The sequence below is a fragment of the Acinonyx jubatus genome, chromosome E1 (assembly GCF_027475565.1).
Source record: "Acinonyx jubatus isolate Ajub_Pintada_27869175 chromosome E1, VMU_Ajub_asm_v1.0, whole genome shotgun sequence".
NCBI lineage: Eukaryota > Metazoa > Chordata > Mammalia > Carnivora > Felidae > Acinonyx > Acinonyx jubatus.
This window is the reverse complement of record NC_069397.1, coordinates 46,022,358-46,035,651: the sequence shown is the minus strand read 5'-3', so window position 1 is coordinate 46,035,651 and position 13,294 is coordinate 46,022,358. Positions and strand designations below refer to the sequence as shown.

General features: G+C 47.4%; 1 protein-coding gene across 3 annotated transcripts; it reads right to left on the bottom strand.

Moving 5' to 3' along the window:
* Positions 1–1,293: 1,293 nt before the first annotated feature.
* Positions 1,294–7,005, bottom strand: CE1H17orf58 (chromosome E1 C17orf58 homolog). 3 transcript variants are annotated; one of them, XM_015072636.3, is made up of 4 exons: positions 6,629–6,943; positions 3,690–4,241; positions 3,255–3,446; positions 1,294–2,275 (listed from the first exon to the last, which is right to left on the bottom strand). In XM_015072636.3, exons 1-4 carry the CDS (start codon positions 6,702–6,704, stop codon positions 2,085–2,087), a joined length of 1,011 nt encoding a protein of 336 aa, XP_014928122.2. In that variant the 5' UTR covers positions 6,705–6,943; the 3' UTR covers positions 1,294–2,084. The 3 variants fall into 3 exon arrangements, with proteins under 3 accessions (XP_014928122.2, XP_053068321.1, XP_053068322.1); XM_053212346.1 differs by lacking the exon at positions 1,294–2,275 and adding an exon at positions 4,555–4,586 and having other exon boundaries at positions 3,313–4,241; positions 6,629–7,005; XM_053212347.1 differs by lacking the exons at positions 1,294–2,275; positions 6,629–6,943 and adding an exon at positions 4,555–4,912 and having other exon boundaries at positions 3,433–4,241.
* Between the last annotated feature and the right edge of the window lie 6,289 nt (positions 7,006–13,294).

The window sequence follows — 13,294 nt, the reverse complement described above, 5'->3', positions numbered from 1 at the left end:
CTCCTGTGCACACACACCCCCGCCCACCACTGCTCTCACTGGAGCCTCACTTGTCTCTCGTTGCAACCTGGTCTTGAACGACGGCCATAACCCTGGGCAGCTCCTAAAAAGCTGGCCTGCTTGTGTTTGCCGGGACGTACGCACTAACCGGATGACCACGCGTCACACAGATCCCACAGTTCTGCCGTTTTGTGTGTTTCCAAAACTCAGAAACTATCATCAAATCAGTCTAATCAAACCCTAACCCTAACCCTCAGGCTTCTGTCAAAGTGATGTGTTCCCCTCCCTTTTAAGCCAAAGCTATTTATAGAAGAACCCTTGTAACTATTCTAACTTCCAACCATCCAGCCGATAATTTATCCGTTTGGCCGTTTTGCAATTTTCCCCACCGCGTTGGTCGAGATTACCACTTGGCTTTTTCACGCTGAAAAATTCAGCTTTGGTTTTTGTGACTGGCACAACTTATGTCTGTTAATCTTTACTCTTAAAAAAAAAAAACAAAAAAAAAAACCAGCCAGAAGCTCTTCAATTGCTGCTTCCTCTACTGGCTGATAGTCGGTGTTACAATGCAATTGATCCCTTCCCAAGAAGCAATTCTACCATGATTTTTAGTAAGTTTTAGCAAGACTCACTTTTGGAAAATTCTCTAAAAAACCCCTGAATAACGCTTTACCACAGAACAGGCAGAACCTCTCCAATGTTATTTTATCCCTTAACACCCCCCCCCCCCCGCCCCCCGTTTGGGACACACCAGGTAATAGTATCTCCCACACAATCAGATGTTACATCTTAATGCTACTGCTGCTAACTTCCTTATGGATGCTCTATCGTCCTGGCCTCAACATCCTTCACGTATACAGTGCGTCCGTGTGCCATCAAGACTGTCTAAAGACACATCTTGAGCTCCCGGAGCGCATCTCCTTTAGGACCACATAGGCTGGTTTTTTTCCCTTCAGCTCAGTTCCTGTTTATCTTTCCTCATGCAACCATGGATTCAACCATGGATTATCCGTGTCTCTATCCACAGGTTTCAAATTAACTGATGTGCAGCTTGGTCTTCTGAAAAAAAATTGTTAATGTCTTTGTGGACTCCAGTATAAAATCGATATTAAATACAGCTAGTGATTCTACCTTTTGCAAACTAACGGGCAAGTGTTTAAAATTCACATATTTGCAAGCTGTCATTGACTATTGGTTCCAGGGTTTTTGGAGTAAGTTCGAGAAGGGCTTTTTCCTAAACCTTTAGAGCTCAGTGAGGCTAAAAAAACAAACAAAACAGGTGCATCCAAGATCTGATTTCAAGGCGAGATTTACTACTTGACAAACACAAACATGATACTTGGTCTTAAAAGAAAAATGACATCAGATACGCCCAGAATATGTCTAGCATTGGGATAGACATTGTGTTGCCAGTTTGGCACGCAAAATATGTTTTAGGAGCAGGGAGGCATGAAAACAAACTATTTCTTACATTTTGGTACATCAGGAACACTTGTTTGAATAATATTTTGCTTGAATTAAGCCCGTTAGTACTTTTTAAGTGTAAAACTTTAATACTTGTCTTGAGCTCTGACCCTAGTGTTTGATCTAAATGACATTTCATATATGTCTTCTGACTAGTGCACTTACTGTTATGTACAGAATTTAAAATGTGATGGTTTTAGTATGAAATTTGGTTTGATACGCGATATAACCTATTCAAAGTTGTATATTTAAAATCAAGGAAATGTTTTTTTGTGAACTATTTCTACTGAAGAATGTATTTAAATTAAAATAATTAAAAATAAACACCATGAAGCAGTGATCTGTTAACTGGACAGGTCAGTTATCTGAGCCGTGTGAGTAAGTGCCCCTAGAGTTGAATAACTTTGCCAGGCAGCTCAGAAGCATACCACGGAAGAAGCATTTTGTAAATAAGAAAGTGGCAATTTCAGGATTCGAGCTGGAACTACGCCATCACTTCCCGAAGGAGCTGTGTGCCCCACTCCACAGGAAGACCCCATTACACGAAGACAGACCTTGCCTGTCTCGTTGCTGACAGCCAAGTCTCTTATGATCCAGAAGTGCAAGGACAGTAGTACATTTCAAACACACTGGGTGTGAATTGCACCTTGAACTTGCCCATCCCTTTTTCGGTTAAATCTCTTCACATAGCTGCTGCTGCTCCTGAGCAGGCCATCTCCTGGCCTGAGCCGTCCTCTCAGGACCTGAAGGAGAGCTGTAGGGAGCTGCCGTCTCTTATGGTAGATGTGACCCATCACAATATACCTGCTGCCTAAAAAAAAAAAGTAACCAAAATGTAAATTCACAGTGTCTTTTAAAAGCCAAGGAACAGAAAATGTTGAGACTGTCAAGAAATGCCTAAGCTTGGGGCACCTGGCTGGCTCATTCGGTGGAGTGTGCAACTCCTGATCTTTGGGGTTGTGGGTTCGAACCCCATGTTGGGTGTAGAGATTACTCTAAAATCTTTTTGCATGATTATTTTTATTTTAGAGAAGAGCACGCGTGAGCAGAGGCGGGGGGGGGGGGGGCGGGGTGCGGGGGCGAATATCTCAAGCAGGCTTGCATGCTCAGCGCAGAGCTGGAAGCAGGGCTCAATCCCAGGACTCTGGGATCAGGACCTAAGCCGAAATCAAATCAGACACTCAAGGGACTGAGCCACCCGGGTGCCCCCAAAATAAAATCCTTAAAAAAAAAAAAAAGCCTAAGCTTGAATCTATTGCTGCATATGTTGATTCTCAGACATCTCACCCTCAAACAACAGGTGGAAACAGTCTGGTGACCTTTTAGAAGATAACCAGATAATCAGCCTGTAACTTGCCAACATGACAAAACAAAGGTCTTAATCACAGTGTATCAGGAGGATTTTCCAGAGCACACCTCTAGGAAGATGTGGGAGTGGGTATTTCCTACCCCTCATCCTCCAAAAAAAGACTTTTCTAAACTTTTCCGAAAAGCCTCTTAGGCATCCCTCTGGCAACGCTGTTTCATCACTCCATTTGTCAACAAAAAAATCTGAGTGCCCGCTTTGTGCCAAAACACGCCGTTCCCACCTTTAAACCAGAAGCACGGGGGAGGCTGGTGGAGCTGAAAGCGGAGTGACCGAAATATATACCTGTCGTCTGCAAACTATTCACTTTCGAGTACTCTCCCCCACCCACCGGTACTGGGGTGACCGACAGACGAGGCTGTGGCACCCAAGCTACAAGTGGTGACAAAGTCCGTATAGAAAGTGGTCAGATCAGTTTCAATACCAGGTTTAAATTCTGGACATGGCTTATTGCAGTTGGAGGAGTCTAGGGCTAAAATGTGGACTCGGAAGAAAAACCCGTCCGGAGTGATGTACAGGCGGTTCATCTTGTACAGCCCGTCCCGGTCCACCAGAAGAGTCACCAGCCGGATCCCTGTGCCGAGCACGTCCACGTCATGCACGATTCCGTTCACTGCTGCTTTCAAAAAACAAAGAGTTTGGAGAAACGCATTTCCTCTCTTTCCCCAGTGAGTTTTGCACACACCACGAAAGAGTCCACACGGGTCTGAGGACTGCAGGATCGAGTGGGTGGGTTTCTCCAGGGTCTGCCCTTAGGGGAGTCCGCGAGCACAGCCCGGCACTCTGGGTTCGGAGAGGCTCGCCTCGCGGCCAGGGCTCTGCAGCCCGGACCCGGGAGGAGCTGCGGGGCGGGGCTCACCGAATTCGCTCGCGCAGTAGGACTCGCGCTCGTCCAGGTCCGTTCTGCAAGCGCGCTCGCAGGGCTCGGTGCCGGGTCCCGCGTCCCTCCGCGGCAGGCCGAGGCGCGGCGCCGGCGGCGGCGGCGGCGGCGCGGGCGCGGGCCCCGGGGGCGGCGCGGCGGCGCGCGGCCGGTTGGGGTGGGCGGGGCCGGCGGGATCCTCGGCGGCGCGCGCGGGCGGCCGCGCGGCCGGGAAGCGCAGGGGCCGGGAGCGCGCGCGCCGCGGGGAGTCTTCCAGCGCGGGCACGCGGCGCGGCGAGGCGCGGTTCTCGGCCTGCGCGAGGCGCGGGCTCGGCGGGCCGGCGGGCGCGCGCGCGGCCTCCCGGAAGCCGGCCCGGTTCTCGGCGGGCGGCGGGGGCTTCCGGCGTCGCGGGTCGGACCAAGCGCGGGGAGCGGCCTCGGCTGCGCGCGGCCGCCGCGGGGCCTCAGGGACCGGCTGCGCCCGGGGCCCCGGCGTCTCCTCCGCGCTCGGGCCGCCGCCGGGGTCGGGCTTCCTGTTGTGGGGCGGCGAGGCTGTAGGGGAAAAAGAGGAGAGGCCGGGGAGGCCGTCAGGGGAGGAAAGGCCGGAAGGGGAGAGGAGACTCTGTGGGAAGGGGAGGAGAGGCCGAGTGGGGACGGGAGGGGAGGAGGGGCCGAGAGGGGAGGGAGACCCAGTGGGAAGGGGTGGGGAGGCCGAGTGGGGAGGCCGGGGAGGTTGAGGGAGGTGGGAAGGCGGGCTGAGCGACGAGGCTGCGGAGGGGAGGAGAGGCCGATGGCGGGGGCGGGGGTGGGGGAGAAAGGGCCCTGGGGCAGGAGAGATGGGGGACCATAGAAACTTAGCAGGCACCTGCGAGAGGAGCGATGGGGAGGCCGGGAGCCCTGGAAGTGAAGGAGAGGGAACGCGAGGGGGAGACGAAGGCGCCCCTGTGATGAGGGGAGGGAAGCCTCCCCAGCTTCAGGTCCGAGCGGAGCACGGGTTTCCTAGGCCCCGCAGGAAGACCGAGGTGAGGGTCTTGCCCTCCGAGAACGAGGCCAACCAAGGAAGAAGTTCTCACCACATGGGAACATTGCATTTTGTTAGGGAACCTTTTCAAATCTATAGCTTTTAAAATTGCACCAACCTATCTGTTCTAAGGACTAAACACAACTGACGGCTGTGGTTAACAAACTCTTTTTGCCGTTTAATATATATATATATATATATATATATATATATATATATATACACACACACACACACACATATATATATATATATGTAAACATCCGCCTTTTTGCTATGTACAGTTTGTTGAGAAAGTACCAAGAGCAAACCCCAGGGGGAAAGGTCTCATATTACAGGTTCTCCTAATTGTTTGAGCGCCCCTGACAACAGAACTATTTGGTTTTCCCATCCGTGTTTACACTGTCATCTTGGTCTCTGTGAGTGGATTTTTATCTGGCTTCTTGGACACCACATACTAGTAAACCACAGCTACGAAAGATTTTTAAAGCATGGCTGGGAGGCAGAGGTCCCTGGTTAAGTATAAAAGCACACACACATCACTTACATTCCCCACCCCCCCCCCACCTCCCCGCCCTGCCCTGGTGGAGGAAAACCAACAAACAAAAAAATATCTTCAATGATTATGGCATGAGAACAAATTTTTAGACTTATTAATGATTTCCCCCAGCTCTGCAGACAGGTTAGTGAGCAAACTTCAGCCAGCCTGGGAGCTGGGCAGCCTTCCATGCCCAGTTACACAATATCACCTCCCCGTTTGCCTGGGTCCCAGTGCCCCTCCAAAGGAGGCACAAGAACCAGTCTTTATTTTTCTTTTTCAGTTGTTTCAACGGCTGGTTTTTGGCATTTCTCTCCTCTTGCATTGAAGAGCTTGGTCTGCCGGTTCGCAGCTCTCGCAACACCTCATTTAAAGTGATTTATCTTGCCCAATTGACAATCTCCTTTAAAATCAGCTTTCACCCAGCAATAATAGCTGGTTACAGCTCATGTTTTGCAGAGAGGTTGATTCTGACTCATTATGGTCAACGCTGTGCCATACACAGCTGAATAAAGTTCTGGTAGATATCCAATTCCTGACTGTCAACTGTTGACCTCGCAACTGCTTCCCCATTGATATCACCATCTGTTGTCATGGGAAAGATTGTCTGATATTTGGGTTAAATGCCACTGAAGTCATTCAATTTCCATGTGGAAAAATAACCCAAAGTAAATTGCCCCCGTGAGGTGCGGAAGCTATTTTTCCCAGAGATAGTGAATCGAAGAGAACATCCAAATAAAAGCAAAACAAAAACCTCTCCCTGCAGAGAACCCCTGTTTCATACCCTCAGTAACTTATTTTTCATCTCATGCATGAAATTGTGTGTGTGTGTGTGTGTGTTTTAAAGACTCAGGTATCCCTGGGCCATTCGTTGGGGCTGCAGTGAGAGGGGAGAAATGCCCGATTTGGGCTCCCCGTCGCCCTCAGCCCCGGCGGGCGCACCCAGCGCCTCGGATCGCCCGCGGGACCCGGGCCCGGGCGCAGGGCGGACCCCGCGCTCCTCGGGGCGCCCGCCGCCCGCCGCGTCCTGCGAGCCCGGCCCGCACGGCGCCCGAAAGACACGCCGCGACCCCTTTTGACACTTTCCCTCCTCTGCGATGGAGCAACTACTTAACATGCAAAGTTTTCTCCAGCCTGCCCGGCTCGCTCGAGATCATTTCAGTAGCTGAACTGGCTTCTTTCCGAAAAGGCTGCCAGGACACACAAAATCCTGGGGACACATTTTGCTCCTTTCGAACACGAACGCGGACCGGGAGTCCCCTCTCCTGCAAACTCTGACCCCTTTCTCGTCCCGCCCTTCAGCGCGCCCTCTCCCCAGTCCCCCCACCCCCCACCCCACCCCTGCTCCTCTCCCAGGACTCAGCATTTCACCGATCTTACCTTTTCTCTCCGCCACTGGGGCTTCGGGAGATGATCCAACGATCAAACAGAGGAGCCAGAAAGCTCTAGCTGTCATTTTCGTAGACACGGTTCCCAGGCTCTAAAACGGAGCCTGGGCTTTTGCTCTTTCTCTCCCCCCACCCCTTCTCCACACCCCCACCCCCGTTCATGCTAATGAGGGGCAGCCTTTGGGGAAACGGGAATCACTCACTGAACAGACCATTGGAACAAAACCGAGCTGCAGGGATTTCTCCCACTTCCTAAGGGGGGACGAGCACATGGCCTCTCAAAGTTGTCCCTGCGAATGTCCGTGGGCAGTGACAACATCAAATCCTAAACCTGAAACCCGTGTGGGTTTGCGGACTGGGGTGGGGGGTGGGGAGAGGGTGGGGAGGCAAGTGGAGGGAATAAGGGTGTTGAGGGGCTAAGGGACAGGGTGGGGGGGAGAATGAGTGATAGGAAGTTTTTGCCAGATTAAGTCAACAAATAGGCAAATTAGTGCTGAAGACAACTTGGGCTTGTGGAAGGGAGTCAAGATGACAGGGAAGAATTCATCCGGGAATGTGTCAGGGATTCTAAGAGAAACCAAACCTAGGTTTGCTTAAACTATTTTACTATATATGCCATTTTTATATTCTAGAACCAGAAGGAAAAACAGCCTTAAGCAAGATAGCTTTTCTTCTCCTTTCCTTTGCTTCCTTCCTTCCTTTCTTTCTCTCTCTCTCTCTCTCTTTTTTTTTCCTTCTCTCTCAATTGAAATTGGTATCGCCTTGGCTAGATTCATCAAGCCCATGCTGAGTGCCTTTTACCCAACCAGGTGCTAGGAGATAAAAATGAGGAAAACACCTTCCCAGGTCTCTAACGATGGCTCCTCTCCCCGAGAAAGGTAGGTCGGTTTCTCTCTCTCTTTCTCTCTCTAAGAAAAATATACTCATTCACAGCTTAGGTCTGAATTCTCAGAACAGCTCTACATATCAGTCCTGAGCTAAGGACCCTCTTCCTCAGACTGAACAGAAACAGCATTCACCAAAGGGGGCGCTCCCCAAAGGGGGACCTTCCCCAAAGGTAAGCCTACAACCTTGCCACTGTGTATCTCATTCCAACAGCTTCAAATGCAAAAGGAAGGGGAAATGCACTGAGATGAATGCATTTCAACTGGAGCGTCCGAGCCAGCAGTGAGATGTAGCTGCTAAAAGAAATAACAAACTTTTGCTGCATCCGTATCTCATGTCTCAAAAATAATAGTGCTCGCGGGCTGACCAGATTCAGGGGGGATCACGTTTTCCAGAAAGACCCTGGGAGGCTGGGAGAACAACAGGGGAGTGAGAAGGCTTGATTCCACCACCAAGTTCCTTCACAGGAACTGAGGCTAAGCAGCCGAGGGACGCAAAAACATCTGTGATATTTTGTGAAAGGACCAGTAGGCAAAAGTTGTAAGGTGACAGGCTTCATTCTAATTTAAGAAAAGATATCCTTAAGATCCTTGAGGATCAAAAGATTCTCAGGATCCCAACCAAGATCTCCTAGAAAGCAGACCGCTTTGAAGGGTTGTGAGACCACGGAGCCACGGGAGGCATCCAAAGAGAATGTGATTCAAGGATACCGTAGAACAGGGACACCTGGCTGGCTCAGTCAGAAGAGCACGCAAATCTTGATTTCCAGGTGTGAGTTTGAGCCCCATGTTGGGTGTAGAGATCACCAAAAATAAATAAACTTTTTTTTTTTAAAGGGATACTGTGGAACAGTTTCCTGAATTCCGCTTATTGTGGTTTGAGGGAGACAGTGAGGTAAATACGTTCATCTAGAGAGGAGCTGGCTGGCTAGTCACAGGCTGACAATATGTTGGAGGGGATCACTATCTTCTGCCGTCCGATCCTCAACTTTCCTCAGCTTGAAACTCACTTATGTCAATGCATCAGATTTGTAGGACTGACTCATATTAACCAAACTCATAAAAAGAAGATGTATAAACCAGAATGTCATTTACTAATTTGCAATGGAGAGGATACAGTAAAGAGGATTCAGAGATCTAATTACTGACCACAAGTTTTCTTGTTGAGCACAACACTGAAATGCAGCTCATGGTGGGCTAATCTTCCTCATTCGGGTTTTAGAGGGGTGAATTCTCTATTTCCTCCAAAAGAGCAAATCTCTCCAGTTACTGCAAGGCCTGTGTATACCAGCGTCAATGTCTCCAGCCTCTGGCCAGGACCGGATAAACACTGTGAAATTTGTGTTCTCGAGGTCCAGTTTACAGGTGTCCTCAGATCCCCCTTCTTTCACGTGTTCTTTCTTTAAGTCAAGTGGAATAAAATTAATTAGGCTTAAGCTTTCTCAGTTACAACCACATCTCAGACATACCTGCTTGCGTGAGATTATATTCAAGTCTCCCAGATCCAATTTGGGGTGTTCCCGAAACTCTTCTGTTGCAGGAATGTTGTGAATGCCCTGAAGCCCCACACCCTGAAATGTAGAGGCAGAGAGACCTGGCTGGCTGGCTCCCACGGGCTCCTAGAGGCTGCTGGGGTGGCACCAGCCTGGAAGAACTTGCCAGAGTCCAGGGTTGGGTCTGGGGCAGCATCTGACTCAGAAACCACACGAATGGTGCAGGGCACACAGAACTCAAAGGGACTGATCCGTGTAAGCCAGGATGCCACTTAATTAATTTCCAAGGACAAATCAACTCGGGCAGACACACACTCTCATGTCAGCCTGGCTAGCATTGTCTTTCTATAAACAAGTCACATGAGAAGTCAAATTATCATCAGGGTGCTCGGTAATAGAAACCAGAACAGGGGGAGTTTGTCATAAGATTGGAATGTTTAACAGTATTGGGTTTTTTTGTAGCCTAATGTGTCCGTCTTCGTAATAGGTATATACACTTGTCAGGTGGCAGAGTCTAAGAGCCTAACTGCCTTTCTCTCCCCTGCCAATTTCAGGTATGTTTAGTGTATCTTTCCGCTTAGCAAATATTTATTGAGCGTCTACTGTGTGTTGTATAATGAAGAATTTGTGCCAGGTTCCTGGCGTGGAGCTTCTAAACCCCTTGGAATTTCCCAAGCGATAGAAGTGTCTTAGTTATTCATAAGCTTCCTGGAGCACACCTAAGTTTATCCTAATGAGGTGACTCTTGGAGGGCCCCTTGAGAGCTCCAGGATGGGAGCTACCACCAGCTTTCACCAGAAAGGCCAATCCTGCCATTTAGAGGGTCAGGATTTTGAGCCAGCCTGACCTCCAAGGGAGGGAAGAGAGGCTACAGATTAGGTTCGGTTCCATGACCAATGATTTATTCCACCCAGCCTGTTTAATGAGACCCCAAAGAAAATCCATTGGAGCTTCCTGGTTGGTGACCACACCCATGTGCCGGGAGGGTGACGCTCCCTAATCCGTGGAAAGAGAACACTGAAGCTACGCATGTGGGACCCTTCCAGGTCTCACCCTCTGTGTCTCGTCATTTAGCTGGTCCTGATTTGTACCCCGTATAATAAAATTGCAGTCATAAGTATAGTGCTTTCCTGAGTTCTGCGAGTTGTAGAAAACGATTGCACCTGAGGGAGATCATGAGCGCCCCGAGATCTGTAGCCAGTTGGTCTGAATTAGGAGCCGTCTTGCTGTGGACCGTGCCCTTTAAATAGTGGGGTCTGCACTAACTCTGGGTGGTCAGTGCCGGAATCGAATTACAGACCACTGGTTGTTATCAAAATACTTTGTTCCAGACACTGTTTTAGAAGCCAGAAATACCAGTCATAATCATTCTTCAAAAAGAGTACATAAAATATTTGCTTTAGTTTCCATTAGGTAAATTACGGTCATGTTCTAGTTCTTTGATTTCAAGACCATCTTGTTGGAGACCGGGGTCTCCCCAGATTCGTCAGATTTTCAAAGACAACTGCTAGGTTTACTCCCCCCGGGGATTAGGCTAGGTCCTGGGATATTAGGGCATAAATCCTCCCTTCACATGGCTCACAGGCGCTTGTGGAAAAATAACATTCAGTTATAGTGTTAAATGCAATATTAAAAAGCTGTACCCGTTAGAGAGAAAGGAGTGGTTGGCAATGTGGAGGGCAAGTTAGGGTGGCTGGGGACACCACATAAACTCTGGTTTGAAGAATGACTGGTTGGGGGTGGGGCTCCTGGGTGGCTCAGCCCGTTAAGTGTCTGACTCTCTATTTCGGCTCAGGTCATGATCTTGTGGTTCGTGAGTTTGAGCCCCGTGTCGGGCTCTGTGCTGACAGCTCGGAGCCTGGAACCTGTTTCGGATTCTGTGTCTCCCTCTCTCTCTGCCCTTCCCCTGCTTGGGCTCTGTCTCTCTGTCTCTCTCTCTCTCAAAAATAAATAAACAGTAAAAAAAAAAAAAAAAAAGATTTTTTTATTTTCAGGGCACCTGAGTGACTCAGTTGGTTAAGTGTTTGACTTTTTTTTTTTAAATTTTTTTTTCAACGTTTATTTATTTTTGGGACAGAGAGAGACAGAGCATGAACGGGGGAGGGGCAGAGAGAGAGGGAGACACAGAATCGGAAACAGGCTCCAGGCTCTGAGCCATCAGCCCAGAGCCCGACGCGGGGCTCCAACTCACGGACCGCGAGATCGTGACCTGGCTGAAGTCGGACGCTTAACCGACTGTGCCACCCAGGCACCCCAAGTGTTCGACTCTTGATAACTGGCTCAGGTCATGACCTCATGGTCATAAGATCGAGCCCTGCATCAGGCTCTGAGCTGAGCATGGAGCCTGCTTGGGACTCTCTTTCCCTCTCTCTGTCCCTCCTCCCCTCAAAATAAATAAACTTTAAAAAAAAAAAGATTTTTTTATTTTCAATTTTATTTTGTTTTGAGAAGGCTCCATGCCCAATGGGGGGTCAAACTCATGACTCTGAGATCAAGAGTCACATGCTCCGCCCATTGAGCCAGCCAGGCACCACTAAAGATTTTTAAAGAATGTCTACACCCAACGTGGGGCTCAAATTCACAACTCCAAGATCAAAAGTTGCATGTTCTTCCAACTGAGCCAGCCAGGTGCCCCCATGGTCATTTTTAATGACTGAATTCCTAGGCATTGTATTGCTGAGTCGAAAGATACGATAATTTCAATATTTTTGCCACATATTGCTGAAATGTCCCCCAAATATGTTGTACCAGTTTACGCTGACCGACAATCAGGGTAGGTAGGTAATAATGCCTATTTCTCCTCATTGGGACATCAAATCATCATTATTTGATATCCTTGCTGTTTTAAAGAGTTGTTTTTTAAAGGGCTTCTTTCTGGGGCACCTGGCTGGCTCGGTTGGTATGGCATGTGACTCTTGATCTCGGGGTTGTGAGTTTGACCCCGTGTTGCGTATAGAGATTACTTAAAAGTAAAACCTTTAAAAATAAAAAAACAAATAAAAAGGTTTCTTTTTGTTTTAATTTGTATTCCTTTGAGTGCTGGTGATATTGTATATCTTCTCATGGATTTATGGGCCATTTGGATTTCTTCTTTGATTAAGTGCCTGTTCTTATTATTTGTCTATTTATTAGGATTTCTTTTATGACTTTTAAGAGCTATTTCTAGCCCAAGAATTTTAACCCTTTGTCCAGTATATATATATTGCAAATATTTCTTCGCAGAATTTTCGTGATTTCTAACCTGTTAGTGATTTTTTTGCCATCAAACTTTTAAATTTTGTACAGTAAAATACATCGGTCTTTTGTTTAACGATGTCCCTAGTGTCTTTTATATCATAGACTTAGAAATATATATATATATTTTTTTTTCTAGTGCTTATAGTTAAATCTTGATTCCATCTGGAATTTATTTGGATATGTAGTATGAGGTAAGAATCTAATTTATTTTTTTCTAAAATAACTAGAAAGTTGTCTCACTCAATTGGCAAATAAATCCATCCTTTCCTAAATCTGAGATGCCACCTTTAACATAGAGAGTATTAACATCTAATAAATTTGAGTCTACTTCTAGATTTTCTACTCTGTTCTGTTACTCCCTCTACTCTCGTGCCTATATGCCCACATCAGGACATTGTTATAATATTATGATGTTGTGATATTATAACATGTTTTTCTTTTCAAAAATTGTCTATCACTGTGTTTTGTTTTCCAAATTGTACTCTGCTAAATTTTAAAAATTTTGTTGGATTTTTTTCAAATTTGCTTTAAATGGATAGATTCATTTGTAAAGGAAGTATAGGACAACTGTCCTATATTGTCTTTTGTCCATGAAAATGGCATATCTCTATATTTGAGCCTTTTCCCCCTCTGTTAGAACATTATCATTTTCTTCTTCTGAGCTCTAAACATACCTTGTTAAATTCATTTCCTGGATATTTTGTATTTTTGATGTAATATGGAAAAGATCTTTTTGTCTTCTATATATTTTTTTAATGTTTATTTATTTTTGAGAGACAGAAAGAGTGTGAGTGGGGGAGGGGCAGGGAGAAAGGGAGAATCCGAAGCAAGCTCCAGGCTCTGAGCTGTCAGCACAGAGCCCGACTCAGGGCTCGAGCCCATGAACCGTGAGATCATGACCTGAACCAAAGTCAGACGCTTAACTGACTGAGCCACCCAGGCACCCCTCTTTTGTATTTTCTAACTAGTTTTGGTAGATGTATAGAAAAGCTACAATTTGTATACCCCTATATTTTGTATATCCCAATTTGTGTATATCCAAAA

What these genes read in the sequence shown, in the direction of transcription:
- CE1H17orf58 (XM_015072636.3), bottom strand. Translation starts at nt 6,704, where the DNA reads ATGACAGCTAGAGCTTTCTGGCTCCTCTGTTTGATCGTTGGATCATCT. An exon ending in CCCAGTGGCGGAGAGAAAAG is followed by an intron (nt 4,242 to 6,628) that starts GTAAGATCGGTG and finishes TTTCCCCTACAG; the next exon opens with CCTCGCCGCCCCACAACAGG. An exon ending in ATGTCCAGAATTTAAACCTG is followed by an intron (nt 2,276 to 3,254) that starts GTATTGAAACTG and finishes TTTTTTTTTTAG; the next exon opens with GCAGCAGGTATATTGTGATG.